The 16,562-nt window shown below is 35.1% G+C and overlaps 1 protein-coding gene across 5 annotated transcripts in view; it reads right to left on the reverse strand.

The window, feature by feature from the left end:
* C2CD3 (C2 domain containing 3 centriole elongation regulator) overlaps nt 1-16,562 on the reverse strand; it is a 227,137-nt gene that overhangs the window by 119,319 nt on the left and 91,256 nt on the right. For all 5 annotated transcript variants that reach the window (XM_037840623.1, XM_037840622.1, XM_037840621.1 and 2 more), the window contains exons 12-17: nt 13,297-13,415; nt 11,284-11,406; nt 10,154-10,642; nt 8,092-8,243; nt 5,860-6,106; nt 607-787 (exon numbers count right to left, since the gene is read on the reverse strand). In XM_037840623.1, coding sequence (XP_037696551.1) covers nt 607-787; nt 5,860-6,106; nt 8,092-8,243; nt 10,154-10,642; nt 11,284-11,406; nt 13,297-13,415 — 1,311 coding nt within the window. The remainder of the gene's footprint in view (nt 1-606; nt 788-5,859; nt 6,107-8,091; nt 8,244-10,153; nt 10,643-11,283; nt 11,407-13,296; nt 13,416-16,562) is intronic.

A 16,562-nucleotide genomic window follows, 5' to 3' on the forward strand; every position in this document is an offset into this window, starting at 1 on the left:
AGTATTTAGGAGCAGTTTTTCAATTTTGTTGCTACTAACAATTTGGGATGGATAATTCTTTGCTTTGGAGGCTGTCTTCTGCATTGTAGGATGTTTAGTAGCACTCTTGGCATCTACCTACAAGATGCCAATAGCAACCCCCAGATATGACAACCAAAAGTGTCTTCAGACATTGCCAAATGGCCCCTGGGAGATAAAATCGCCAAAATGGTTGCGAACCACTGCTTTAGATACAAAGTGGCACAATGATACTGTGGTCCAGGTTCAGAAAAATATACATGTACAGATGGATAGAGTGGGTAGGCATGTAAATTATATAAGATGGGGCAAATGTAAATAATTGGTGGATCTGGGTAAAGGTTACAGAGAAGCTCTTTTTATTATACTTGCAACTTTTCTATAAATTTGAAATCATATTTTTAGAAAGCTACAAAAAATAATTCAAAACCTAAGAAAAATTAAAAATTAGCCCATCCCCTATTTTACTGTCTAGATTAAGACTAGAAACATCCAGGAACATAAACTTCATTCAGGAAAAAAAATTTTCTAAGTATATCTAATAAATGAACTATACAACTAAGAGAAGTCATAATTTCCCAAACCTACCATTTTCAAGGAATTCAGGTCCTTTCAGCATACTGGATGGGGAGTCTTGAGCTGGAAAGTAGTACTGGACATAACAGTCTGCTTCTCCCCAGACTGTTGCCTGAAGAGGGACTAGCCCTTTAACCATCTCTACATGGATCTCAAAGTGGTGCTCCATCAATCCATTTCCATGGTCCTCTGTCTATTAAATGAAACAGAAACACTAGTGGGCTTTAAAGATTAAACTTGCTTAGAATATTCCTGCTTCTGTATGAAGTCTGAGTATAGACAAATAAGTATGATTAGTTGACACTAAAAAAGATACTTAATTTTTGCTGTGTATAAATCCCACAACTGCTCACTGTAATCAGATCAAGGACAGTGACACTGGGTAAATATTAGGAAATCCATTAAGGTAATTCAGTGCCTTAATAGAACAAAGGAAAAACATGATTATCTCAAATGCTGAAAAGGTGTTTGATAAAATTCAACATTTTTTCCTGATAAAAATTTAGTACCCTAAGAATCCAAGTCTGTTCTCTTAACATGATAAAGAATACTTATTTGAAACAGACAGTTACCAAATTAATTATTTACTAGTCCTAATAAAGTTTGGAATAATGCCAGGAACTGTCATAATGGTATGGACTATTAGGGAGGTAGTAAATACAATGTTATTGAAGGTACTGCTTCTAATAACTTTAATAATAACATATTTACTGAGTATTTACCATGGGCCTGGGACTTCACTTGTATTAGCTAATTTACATGCACAGTGTGATTAAGCAGTGGAACCAGGGTTGGAACCCAGGTAGTCTGACTCCAGTGCCAGTGTTCTTTGCCTTTATTCTACAGGGCTTCAGCAGACTTTTGATAACAGATTGTTGGGAATATCAAAAGGAGGAATTCAGGATTCAAATTAGGGTCAGATTACATGATTTATGTGTATTTAACATCCTAACTACTAATCCAATGAATTTGGAACAGAGATTACTTTAGGTCTTTGCTTTGAAAACTAAAAACATATGTCTGTAATACTTTCTCAAACGCTTACCTTGGGGTAAAATCCACAGATATACGGAAATTAATAACACATTCTTAAACAATGGGTCAAAGAAGAAATACAAGGGCAATCAGTAAATATCTGGAGACAAATGAAAACAGGAAGATGACATAACAAAACTTATGGGATGCAGCAAAGGCAGTGCTCAGAGGGAAATTTATAGCCCTAAACACATTAAAAAGGAAGAGAGAGCTAAAGTAAAAGACCTAACTACACACCTGGAGGAACTAGAAAAAGAACAGCAAACTAATCCAAAAGCAAGCAGGAGGAAAGAAATGACAAAGATTAGAGCAGAAAGAAATGAATTTGAGAACAACAACAACAAAAAACAATAGAGAGAATCACCCAAATTAAAAGTTGGTTCTTTGAGAAGATCAGTAAAATTGACAAACCCTCAGCTAGAATGACAAAGAAAAAGAGAGGATACAAATAATTAAAATCAGAAATGAAGGGCAGGCATTACTACTGAACCCACAGAAATAAAAGGATCGTAAGAGAATACTATGAACAATGGTATGCCAAATTAGACAACCTAGATGAAATAGACAAGTTCATAGAAACACACAAACAACCTAAACTGACTCTACAAGTAACTAAAGATCACAAAAGGCCAATTACAAGTAACAAGATTGAATCAGTCATCAAGAACCTGCCAAAAAAGAAAAGCCCAGGATCAGGTGACTTTACAGGTGAATTCTACCAAACATTCCAAGAATCAACACCAATCTTGCTTAAAGCCGTCCAAAAAACTGAAGAGGAGGGAATACTCCCTAACTCATTCTATGAGGCCAACATCACCCTAATACCAAAGCCAGATAAAGATACTACAAGAAAAGAAAATTACAAACCAATATCCCTTATGAATATAGATGCAAAAATCCTCAACAAAGTACTAGCAAACCAAATACAGCACATTAAAAGAAGTATACACCATGATCAAGTGGAATTTATCAGAGGTATGCAAGGGTAGTTGGTTCAACGTAAGAAAATTAACAGAACAAAGGGAAAAAACCACGTTTATCTCAATTGATGCTGAAAAGGCATTTAACAAAATGCAGCACCTCTTCTTGTTAAAAAAAAGACAAACAAACTTAGAAAAGTAGGAATAGAAGGAAACTTCTTCAATATGATAAAGGGTATATATGAAAAACCCACTATTGACATCACACTCAATGGTGAAAGACTGAAAGCTTTCCCTCTAAGATCTGGAACAAGACAAGGATACCCACTGAAACCACTGTTATCCAACATTGTACTGGATATTCTAGCCAGAGCAATTAGTCAAGAAAAAGAAATAAAAGGCATCCAAGTTGGAAAAGAAGAAGTAAAACTTTCACTGTTGGCAGATGACATGATCCTATACATCCAAAGTCCTGAAAAATCTACAACAAAGCTACTAGAGCTAAAAAACAAGTTCAGCAAAGTGGTGGGGTACAAGATCACATGCAAAATCCAGTAGGGTTTCTATACGCTAACAATGAGCAATCTGAGGAGGAAATCAAGAAAAAAATTCCATTTACAATTGTAACTAAAAAGCATCAAATATTTAGGCATAAATTTAACCAAGGTTGTAAAGGACTTATATATATAAAACTACAAAACACTGATAAAAGAAATCAAAGAAGACCTAAATAAATAGAAGGGCATTCCACACTCATGGATTAAATATTGTCAAGATATCCATTCTACCCAGGACAGTCCATGATCATGGATTGGAAGACTAAATACTGATAAGATGTCAATTCTGTAAAAGCGATTTATAGATTCAATGCAATTCCATTCAGAATTCCAACAGTGTTCTTTGCAGAAATGGAAAAACCAATTATAAGATTTATTTGGAAGGGTAAAGGGCCACGAATAGCCAAAAACATCTTGAAAAAGAATGAAGCTGGAGGACTCACACCTCCTAACTTTAAAACTTATTACAACACTACACTGGTCAAAACACCATGGTACTGGCACAAGGATAGATATCTAAACCAATGCACTCAAATTGAGACTTCAGAAATCCGCCCTCACATCTATGGCCAACTGATTTTTGACAAGGATGCCAAGTCCCCTCAATTGGGAAAGAACAGTACCTTCAACAAGTGCTGGGAGGACTGGATATCCATATGCAAAAGAATGAAGGGACCTTATCTCACACTATATACAAATATTAACTCAAAATAGATCAAATATAAGACTAGCACTATAAAACTTCTAGAAAATGTAGGGAAGCATCCGCAGGACCTGGTGTTAGGCAATGGTTTCTCAGACCTCATGCCAAAAGCATGAGCAGCAAAAGAAAAAATAGATAAGTGGTACCTCATCAAAATTAAAAACTTTTGTGCATCAAAGGACTTCATCAAGAAAGTAAAAAGACAACCTACGGAATGGGAGAAAATATTTGGAAACCACATATCTGATAAGGGTTTAATTCCAGAATCTATAAAGAAATCCTACAATTCAACAACAAGAACAGGTGAATCAACAGGTAAGTGGATAAGCAAAATGTGGTATATGCACACAATGGAATATTATTTATCCATGAAAAGAAACACATTTCTGATACATGTCACAAAATGGATGAACCCTGAAGACCTCATGCTGAATGAAATAAGCCAGACACAAATGAGCAACTATTTTATGATCTCACTGATATCACAATTAGTATAAGCAAATTCATAGGGTCAGAAACTAGAATACTGGTTACCAGGGGCTTGGGAGGGCTAGGGAATGGGAGGTTAAAGTTCAAATGGTACAGAATTTCTATTGAGGGTGATGGAAAAGTTTTGGTTATGGATGATGGTGATAGTTGCACATCATTGTGAATGTAATTAACAACAGTGAATTATGTATTTGAATGTGGATAAGGGGAGAAATTTTAGGTTGAATATATGTCACTAAAATAAAAATTTTAAAAGTTAGAAAAAAAAAAGCTTTTCTTAGGGAAACAGAAAACTGCATTTTGATTCCCTGGAGAAAAAGAAATGGGAAAAAAGATTCACAATGGCTGCTTAATTTGCTCATCTAGTATTACAGGAATTTAACAATTCAGTTCAGCAGATGCTCAACAGGATGAGGGACATGAGTACAGGAGGAAAAAATTGTATTTGTAGATTCTAACCTCATGGGTTAACTTTTCAAGGACTTCCTCTGTGCTCACAGTGAACAACATTTTCTAACTGTTAGTATGGAATTTCATAAAATCCAAGTCCATTCTGCAAAGTGAGGGCCATATAACACTTAAGTAGCCATGGGAAAATTACAAGTGATTTTCTTATTGTACTTTTCTGTAATTTTAAAATAAAAAAATACACTACTATTTATTGGTAGACACTAATATGTAATAGAAACAGCAAAGTGTAACAAGCAAATAACACACAAATAAGCAATACCCTATCAATGGATGTTTTCCTAATAGTTCTTTCTCTGCTTGAGACATTTAAATTTATCATTCAGATCCACATTAAAAACATTACACAATTAAAAGGTGTGGAGACTGAGATTTGGTTATACTGGTAAGAACAATAAATATAAGATATTTATTATTTTATTTATTTATTTATTTATTTAGGACACGATATAGTGAATGAAGACTGGGCTTGGAGTCAGAACACCTGTGTTTGAATCCCAATTCTCCCTTCCTAGATATGTGGCCTTGGACAAGTTACATAACCTTTTTGACTCTGTTTCATTGCCTATAAAACAGAGTGACAGTGACCCACCTCACAAAGTTGTTAGGGAAATAAACAAAACAAAGTACTTGGATGTGCTTTCTCAGTCGTAAAGGACTGTACAAAACAAATTACTTTTAAGCTAATAGAAGAAAAGCAAGGAACCTCACTATAACTTTCCAACAAGGACTTAGCTGAGTTACAAGATTTTGCTGGCTTGCATTTGAGATCCCCCAGGCAACCACTACCTTTAACACACATTTTTAAAATGGAAATAAAGTTAGTAAACTAGAGGATCAAGATCTGGTTTCCCAATTAGATTTTCTTTATAAATTCAAGTTGCTCAGAGGGACACAGGGATCCATTTCAGCCATGAACATCAGAAAAATACCAATGATTCTTTTGATTTATAACAAGCACTGGAATGTTAGTTATGTTCTTTTGTTCCGCCTTTCCTTACTGAAATAAGGATGTGGGGCAATGGTTTCACTCAAATACGCAAGATAAAATGAGACCATGTTTTTCGTGAACAGTCAAGTGTTTAGTCACTACCGCAGCAACAGATGCTATAGATGGCTGGTCCAGGAACTGGGCTGGCCTAGGGCTGAAGGGAGAGAGCATTCCTTCTTCATTCTTTAACTTTTGTACTGCTATTATCTGAACTGAAGAACCCATAGCTAAAAAGACTCGAAGGCTCCCAGTTTGGCGGCCTGAGAACACATCAATAACAGGCATGTAGCTGTCCACAGCAACAACTGGGTACTGGCCATCAAGTAGCAGGCGAGAAATCTTGGGATCTCTAGAAGGAGAGAAATTGTGGATGAGCAAATAACAATCATCAATCATGTCATTTCCTACTTGGCTCATTTTCTTAGTTTGTTAAAAATGATCTACGATGGGGAGTTAACACTTAATGGACAAATATAGAGTTTATGCTTGGGGTAATGGAAAAGTTTTGGTGATGGATGGTGGTGACAGTAGCACAAAATTGAATGTATTTAAATACCATTAAACTGTATACCTGAAAGTGGTTAAAATGGGAAATATTATGCTGCATGTATGTTACTACAATAAAAAATTTGAAAAAAATTTGTATGGGTACTATATAGCTTTAAAAAAAGGATTTACAACTAGGCAAGTAGTAAGTTTTATTGTTTTTTTTTAAGTGTGATTTCATCAGTAACTCATCAAATAAAAATTAACAGGTAGGTAAGTTAAAAATGTAGCAATCTGAGGGCAGAGAATGTGTCTGATTTATCTCTGTACCATCATGGCCCCAAGTCTAGTCCCTGGCATCAGGCAGTATATCTCAGTAGAAACTTGCTGCACTTACTATTTGGAGGGAAGCAGTGTGGTTACTAGAAAAAGTATGGACTTTAAAGTCTGACAGATAAGATTTGGATAATATTATACTAATAATATCTGCCATCTACTGAGCACTTATGTGGTAGGCACTATATACATACATACATATGTACATATATGTATATAATGTCTGATTCTTCTAATACTGCAAAAGGTGCTATTATCCACAATTAATAGGTGGGAAAAGCTAAAGCAAAAACGGTAAATTAATTTAGTTAAGGATGCACAACTATTAGGAGATTGAGCTGGAATTCAAACTCTGGGCCATATGATTCTAAAGCCCAAATGCTCTCCATTATACCATGCTGAATCTTAGCTCTGCCACTTACTTGCTGTTTGACTCTGGGTAATTAATTTAACCTTTCTGAGTCTATTTCCTCAACTAATGTATGTAATAAAATATAGATAATAAAACTTTCATCACAGCTGTTCCAAAGACTAAACTGGGATAACAAATATAAAATACCAACAATGATGCTTGGTATGTGGTAGCTCCTCAGGAATTTGGTAGCTACTATAAAGAATGGGGTCTAATGGAATGAGACGGGAAGGAGAATACCAGGCTAATATCACAACTAAAAACGGGGGAAAAGCCTAGGGCCTATAGCTGATATGACTCCAGCAGTACTCCTTAGCCTGACCATGCTTTCCAATGTTACCAACATAAATATGTAACTGTTCACAGAAGTCTCACCCATTTATTTTCTCACTGGATCCCAACAAATACTCTATGAGAAAGCTAGGGAATCTGTCATCACCCTCATTTTACAGATAAGGAAAAGAAAGCCAGAAAGGTCAAGTGACTTGTCCAAGTCAAAGGACACACTTCCTCATTTGTAAAATGGGGATAACGATAATACTTCATGGGATTATATTAAGGCTCAAATGATACAGTGCCCACAAAAGTGCTCTTTGTAAAATGTAAAACACAAGATTATTCATTATAGAAATCTGGCAAATAGCTGAGAAGAACAATACTGATGTTTTATGACAGAGAGGTAAACCATGAGTTTTGTGAGGCAATACAATTTGGCAGTAGAGCTTCTTGGTAATGAGGGTGGACTCGAGAACCAGGCTATCTCGGTACTAACTCTAGTTCCACTATTTACAACATATGTGACAAGTCATTTAATTCTTCTCTTCCTCTGTTAACTAATCTGTAAAATAGGGGAAATAACAGTACCTGCCTTAGAAGGTTGTTAATGTATGTAAGGTGCTTCACATGGTACCTGTAACATGGTAAGCAGTATCTGTAATATTACTTTAAAATAGGAGAAAGAGCAGCAACTGTGGTGAATTTGAGAAACGTTCTCCAAGGAATTATTGGGCTACTCATGTTTGCAAACCAAACGAATTCCTCTTCAGTCCAAACAAAGTGAAAGATGCAAAATAAAGAATACTCCAAAAGATCCTATTTACTTGAATGACACGTAAAACTGATGGAGGGGGAGTTTCACCAGCCCGAGCAGCTTGTCTTGTCCTGGGCTCCGCACCTTGTTCCAAGTTTCAATTATCATCACATTATTCTTAAGCCTTTCAAGATATGTGGAAGACAGAGAGACAGGAATCACCTGGGGGAAAGGAACAACCATAATCAAAAATAAAACGTAACAAAAACACAGACCTGAGAAAAAGGATTAATCTATACTTCCATTCAATAAGCATTTACTGAAAGCCTGTATGCCAGGCAAAGTGCTGGGAGCTGGAGACATTAGAATAAAACCTATTCTATATTCTCAAAAGTCATAGTCTGCTGTTGGAGACCAACATATAAAGGCCAAATACAAAACAGAATGCATTCTCTGAGGACAAAGCTCCGAAAGATGGGGCTTTGGAGACATGGAGGTCAGACACGGCAACCATAATGCCTGCCAAGCTCATCTAACCCTTCCCAAGGGAAAATGACCTATTGGTAAACCCTTGCCCAAGAAAAAGATGTCTTTGAAACAAGGGTGGCTACTGATTGGAAAAGGGATGAGAACCTTATCAAAGTGCAGCCAATCCAATGGCTGGATGGCATTTTATGAACTGGCTTCGTGCAAAAAGCTCTGCTCAATATCAAGGCCAATCATCCATCTGGATTTTCAATATAAAATTACTCCAGAATTAGTCAGCTAGTAACTGAAAGAGAAAAGAGAAGTCACAAAGAGAACGAGAGATTTAGAGCTAAGAGCAGCTCAAATTAATGGTAGCATCAAGGGCCCATCAATTTTAAGGAATGCAAGCCATCGTAATGCCTGCAATAGCAGAGGGGAAAAAAGTGCAATAGTGAAACCAGAGAAAACATGAAAGGTAAAAAGAATGAAACCAGAAATGACATAAGGCATGATGAGAGGAAGACACCAGAAGAGTAGAGAACCAGAAACAAACAAACAAATAAAAACAAACAAACAAAAAACAGAAGTAGCTGAGTATAGCTGAAGTATCTAGTGTGAAGGGAAGAGTGGTAGAAGCAGAGACAAGAAAAGTAGATAGAATCAGTTGATAAAGGGTCTTGCCAATTTTCAGGTTCTACTTGGGGCTCTGAGTAAATTATTATATGAATTACGGCAGACAGAAGAAGGAGGAACAGATTTGGAAGGAATATTAAATTCAAATTTGAACACATTTGAATCCTTTCTTCCATTTGCACAACTTTATTGAATACACGCTACATGCCAGGCAAAATGTTAGGTACGAAGTGTGAAGTGCTTTTGAGACATCCAGGTGGTGATGATCAGCAAGTAGGTAGATATAGAGATCCGAAACTAGAGTGAAATGTCCGGCCTACTCAGAAGTGTGGGTTAGGAAGCTATCTTCATAAAATAACTGAAGCCATGGGAATAGATATGATAACCCTGGGGAAAAGAGGGTTAATTCAGAAGAGTGCCGAGGACAGAGAAAAGGGAGTACCAAAAATTCAAGTAAGAAAAAGGGAGAAGTGCTGGGGTCACCACCATTGCTAAGTTTCCTCCTGGCTCAATGACCAAAAAAGAACAACTGTTGAGTCAAGAAGAAAATTAAAGAATGGAGTCACAAAAGCCAAGAAAGGAAACCATTTAAGCAACAGCACCAAATTCTACAGAGAAATCAAGTAAGAGAAATATTGACATAAGTGGAGAAATAAATGAGTGAGGAAAATTAATGAATAAAAAAATGAAGATGGAATGACTGAAGGAAAGAGAGGAAAAGTTTAACTTCCTACAGGAAGCAGAGAGGAACAGAATCCTGAACTCAAATAAAAGTCATAGTAGGAAACCACATCAACTGAAACAGACAAGAAAGAAATAGACTCAAAAAGTTTTACAATATTGGCAATGTCTTTTTCTCTTCCTATCCAACAATGGGATTGTCTGGCACACCAGATGACTGCAAAGTTCCCTTCTAGTAAGAACTTTCTAGATTTCTTTTAAGATAGGACTGTGATTTGGGAAACATCTTTATCTCCCACCCCCATGTCACTGTTAAGGTATATGGAATGCTAAAACATGTACAAAGTTACCTGGGAAAAGTTAAAGACTGGTTGTGTTGTGCCCCATGAGATGGCAGATCTGGTGACTTCCTCTGTGCTGAAGAGTTTGCAGTTTAAATAAATATTGCATGGTTGTTTCTCAGATTCTCCAGTAATGAAATCTTTCCCATCTGGCACCATCAACAGGACATGCAATAGCAAAGTAGTCTCTTTTGTTGACCCATCTGTCTGATTTAACTTGTGGGATGCTGGCACAGTAATAAAGGTGGAAGGATTTGGCTCTACAGGGGTTGGTGACTTTGGGTTGGGGTGCACCAAAGTTTGTGCTTCCTTTGTAGTTTCCTCATGAATTTGATTTAAAGACTGTGAATTTTTGGTCCAGGCAATATCTTGGCTTGCTTCTGATGGTATCTTATCTGGGCTTGTAAAAGCACAAAGTGGGGTATGTTGGGTGCTGTGACTTAACTTAGTATTGATACCAGTGAAATCTTTGTTATCTATAACAAGCTCCACGGTTACCTGTGTAAAACACAAAAGGAAAAGAATCAGTAAGAATGTCCTCTAGAATTAGAATCAGAATTTTAGAGTTGGAAGTCACTTCAGATTATTAGGAAATACATGAACTCATTTTCAAACACTATAATAATAATAAAACTAAAAGACTGCAGATACATTAACTAGCCAGCACTACTTGTGCCAGAAAATAAGGAAGTGCTAAGAAGATGATGGAGACATAATGAAAGGACACAAAATCTAGTTGAAGGAGCTCCCTCTGGCCAAATCTGGAACAATCAGAGTATCAAAATGAATAAGAACAGTAATGGATTATAACCTATTGAATAATAAAAGAATCTATGATTCCACACTGATACAAATAAATATGGGAGAAGGAACAACTCTTCTGACAGTAGAATGTCAATAAATAAGTGTGCAATGAATGATGGAATTAGGAAATCATTTTTGCGATCATCATAGTAATAACTGATTCAGATAAAACTAAATAGATGCACATTCTATAAAATAAGTGGCCTTACTTTTCAAAAACATCAATGTCATAGAAGACAAAGAAGGGCTGCAGAACCATTCCAAACTAAAAGAGATTAGAGAGACATGGCAACTAAATGCAATGGATTATCCTATCTGAATGTATATCTATATACCTTGAGAGGGCCGAGTGGTATCTGCTTATTTTCTTGCTGCACTGGAAGTTGATCACTAAAAGAAAGCAGTTCTGACTGAATGACAGATCGCAAAGGGAGTGATGCAGATCCAATTACTTCTGGCTGAAGGGTGAAGAAAAGGCTTAGATTAAATTAAAGAGTAATCATAGGGGACTATAACCGAAGTGACAATATACAATGGCTTATAAAAAAGAAATCCATGCCGTATGAAGCAAATACTTTAATTATTTAGCAATTCCAAATGGGATCCCATTTTCTGCCATTTTCTTGCCCCCACCCCTCTGGGTTTCACTATGTCTCCCTGAAGATTATAGAGGGTTTCATAAGTCACAAACATGTTGGATTATTAGTTCTTTATGAAAAATGTTCAACTTCATTACTAAAAATAAAAAATGAAATTTAGATGATAGAAGTTTTGCCTTTGAAGCTAGTAAAATTATAAAAATTAATATAACTGTGGAGAAACAGAGGCTTCATACGCATGAAGTTGGGAATATAAACAGACAACAAACTTTTGAAAATAAAATTTTAAAAAGCTTTAAATTTTATCTTCCTTGGTCCAGTAATTCTACTTCTGGGAATTTATAAAAAAAATTAATAAATAATACATAAAAAACTTATACACAAATGAATTCTTCCCACCATTTTTAAAAAGTAGTTAAAAATTAGAAGTAACTAGATGTCTAATAATCAGGAACAATTAAGTTAACTATAGCACATTCCCACAAATGGAATAATATACAGCTGTCAAAATATTGAGTTGTAATAATATTAACAATATTTGTTAATAATGTTCAATAAAAATAGCAGGGTATTACATTATATGCATAGTAAATTTTCAAATATTTATTAATTATGTGGAAAACATTAAATACATATTGTTGAAGAATAATGAATAAAAACACTTCAAACATTAAAAGAAAAAAAGCATGATTAACACTGTATACAAAATTATCTTAATGTCAAAAATTTATATATATAATATATTATATTCTTTAGAAAAGACAAAGGAGATAAACATAAATGCTAATAAGAGTTATTTCTTGGTGGTGGGAATTCTAGGTGATTTTTGCTTTTTTATATTTTTCAAGTTTCTAAAAAAAAATGTATAATTCTTTTATAATTAGAAAAAAGCCATTAACTAGGTATAGTAAAATGATTCAATGCAAATATACCAAGATATTACAGAAGTGGTCTTAAGGTTGTGGAATTACGTATTTTTCTTCTCTTCCTATTTTACTACATTTCCAAAAATGAACTTGTATTATTTATATTTTCTTAAAAAAGCAAACAAAAACACCCCAAGATGCATTACTCATGCGATCCACAACAAAGAGGTGGTCAGAAGATTATAAAAGGCTACTCTTTTACTGAAGGAAGTAAAAACTCATAACACAGTTTATTGCTTTATGCTAAGCCAGTTGCAAGTGGATTTTATAAATCTGGAATTAGCTGATCAAAATTGCTACCCACAAATATACTATTTTGGACATGGACTGGATATCTTATTCTGCCTAAAAATAGGAAGTAGAGTCTCAAATTAAAGCTAATAGCCTACATCAGTATGAACAGTCAACTCTTTACAGTAGGGAACATAGTAAAGAGGTTAGAGCTTAGGATCTGAAGTCAGAGACTTCAGATGAAGTCCTGGTTTTGTCTTTTATTAGCTTGGGTGATCTTGAACAAGTTATTTAAATTCACTAAATCTCAGTTTCCTCATCTGTAAAATGAAGATATTAATGTACTTAATTCACAGAGCTGTTGTGAAGATTAAATTTGGTAGTGTACAGAGCTGTAGCATATCTGGTCTATAACAACAGCAGACATAGATTAGCAATAACAATAACAACAACAGCAACAACAACAATAATAAAAAGCACTAGCATTGCCTGAGTCTGGAGAAATTCCTAGTTTAGGCAGGAATATAATTTTAAGTATGCTCCAAATTCCTGGTGTGAATGATAAGACAAAGGTCAAAATTACTTGAAATACCTTTTTCTGTGGACTTCTCTTTGTGTAAATTTGGAAAGTGAGGTTGGAATTCCACCAATGTTCTATCATTGATCCATCAAACTGTACGGGAAACACAAATCGCTGCTGGAACTTCACCACTGTAAGGAGAATCAGACACACAGGCACATGGGCACATGCCACACCACCCAACCAGAGCCATCTTCAATCCATGCTCCTCCCATCCCCACCTCACTCCCCTTCAAATCTAACTGAAAACGTTTTTAGGAATTTAGTCAGTATCACTTCACAAAAGCGTTAAGGTTGTAGAACTGAAGAAGATGGAAAATCAGTAGTAGTATGTTGCTCTGCTTTGCTATAAGAAATGAATGCAAAGCATATGAGCACAGGATGTGTAAGAAGACATATCTGCACACTTCCCTGGGTGTACGGTAATATGACTTACTGTTTTTAAAAGACAAGTTGCTAGGCAGTGTAACAAGTGGGTTTGTTCAGAGATAATATCTTTGTACATCAGAAGAGGCCTGGCTAGAGGTGGGACAATAAGGGAAAAATGAAGAGAAGAACTACATCAAAAACCACAATAAAAATGAGTTTATATTTTGGCTGAATTAGAGAGGACTCCTACTGTCACACTAGACAAGGTACTGATCTTAGTTAGCAATGTTATAGTCTTGTGGGTGGAACAGAAAGGGTTTCTGCTGCTGTAATAAGTGTAAATGGGATAAAGTGATGGTGTTCATCAGCCTGTTACTCACTAGCGACAAACTCAGTCACAAGTTATCTGTAAAATGATTTTCCTGCCATTCACTTCTAAGCCCTTAAAATGAATTTGAAAACCCTCACAAAAAGCCCAGTTACAGAGAGATTCTAGCACTGGTAGCCTCATTAAAACCATCCATTTTAACCTACTGATCTCTTTATTCTCTTTATTGGTTTCTGGACATCTTAACTTTTGACACTGTATACTTCCTTTTCTTGGTACTCCTGGACATGATCTAGATCTTGCTATCTAGATCAACACACTAGAACTATGAAGAAAAGGACTGCTCAAGAAGGTCACATACACTAAACCAGTTTATGTGGTTGTTTTGCCTGGGGAAGGAAAGTAAGACAGCACCTACACCTCACTGGTGTGTTAGGAGCATCAAATTAGGTCTTAACTGAGAAAGCACTTTGGACATTGTAAAGTCCTTTATGAACTCTATTTCAATCTGGTGCTACTTGGATTTCTCCTCATTGCCTAGGTATTTTTTTGTACTATATTACTGTATTTCTCAAACAATTGTTTCTTAAGCTCTTTTATTTTAACCACCAAAATTGGATTTAGGAGATAATGGAAGAGGAAATTTACATAAATATATTGCTAAAAATGTCTGAGATGGTTTTATTTGTTTGTTTTTTTATTTAAGAGCTGGAAGGGATCATGAAAATACCTAGTTGAATCCATATCACTGTTGAGAGGTCCACAGAGGAAAATGTGATTTTGCTTAAGGTCACACAATTAGTGTTTAGCATAATCAGAACTAGAACATAGTCATCAATTACTAGCTTGATGCTTATTCCATATAACCCATAAAGTTTTTCACAGAAGGACATATGGAGAATTCAACCACTGTGGCCAACAATAACAATGCATGAGAAGCAATATAGATAAATAGCACAGAATTTGGAGTCAAAACCATTCTAGGTTCAAATCCTGCCATAAACTAGTTGTTGAACTTAGATAAGGCTACTTAATTGATTTACGCCCCCACTTCTTTCCTCATCTCTGTGTGTGGGTTTAATTCAAGGATTAAATAGGTAAGTATGTAAAAACACTGAATACATGGCATATAGTTTAGTGCCCAATAAATGTGAGCTACTATTAATTACATACTATTTTAGAGTTTAATGCTTTTACACTTATCATCCCATTTGATTATCCATTGATCCCTGTGTAATTATCTTGCTTTGGAGGTACCATGTTAACTATAAGTTGTGCATATTTGAATCATGTCCTTACTCTGCATGGTTCCATGGTAACTGAGATCTAAGTTCCAATAGGTACAAGTTTCCACTAACACTAATATGCGAAGCGAGGACTCCCATATCTCAATTTTACAGATGGGGAAACTGAGGCTCAGAGGATTAAGTAACTTATCAAGTGTAACATAAGTAGATGGGGAAGACCTGAGAAAAGGATCTAAAATATTTCTTTGCATATGGGGGTTTCATGAAAACAGTTTAACCATATTAAAGCTCCTCGAACATGCTTATTTTCAGACAAGAGAATCCCTTATACATCTTCGACTGTTCTGAACAAACCTTCACAGCAGCTTCTGATGCATTGATAATTTAAGCATACAGACAGGAAGTGAATATATGGAAAATTTTACATGTTCAAATTCTTCCTTAAGGAGATGGGGAGAGTGAAACAACGTGCTCTAGTATAGTATATATAGTAGTATATATTATACTACTTTTGGTGCTGTTTGTAAGGGTAAATAAACCTTTTTAACATTTTTAAAAATTCTTGTGATGGATATACTCACACCAAGTAGAGAAGTGATATATATACAAGATTATTCACTGAAGTACTGTTTGTAATGGCAAAAGATTGAAAACAATTTAAATATTGTCCAAAAGAACTGTATGCATTATGGTTTAGTCATACAATAGAACATTATGTAGTCATAAAGGAATGAGGAAGCTCTTTATGTACTGATATGAAAAAATTTATCAGATACAATTTTTAAAGCAAGTTGCAGAAAACTGTATATGGTACATTAACACTTGGATAAAAATGAGGGAGAGGAATAAACATTTTGTTTATATATACATAAAGTAAATCAGGAATGATCTAAAAGAAATTTACAACACTGTCTCCAGAGATGGGACCTTGGAATTTTGAACCATGTGAATGGAATATCTAATATAAAGGCCAAATAAACAGAACAAAATAAAAACATAGAAAGCCAATGTTACTATGCTGTATAGGAAAGTTACTTGAATATATATGAGAGGACCATGGTTTTTATTTCTCAAAATATCTCCCAGAAGAGAAACTCAATACTTACGAACCGTTTACAGATCTAAGTAGAGAACCAAGTCAAAAATATTCCAAAAATCTGTTACAAAGTGGTTATAATTTTGGGTGGCAGGAACCTTGACATCCATTATATTATTATTTTAATTTTTCTATGTTAAAATTTTTAAAACAAAATAGATAAAAAAAAAAACACCAAAAGCACAAGCAAAAAAGAAAAAAATATAAAACTTTGTGCTATAAATGATACCATCAAGAA

This window comes from Choloepus didactylus, chromosome 6, assembly GCF_015220235.1.
Source record: "Choloepus didactylus isolate mChoDid1 chromosome 6, mChoDid1.pri, whole genome shotgun sequence".
NCBI lineage: Eukaryota > Metazoa > Chordata > Mammalia > Pilosa > Megalonychidae > Choloepus > Choloepus didactylus.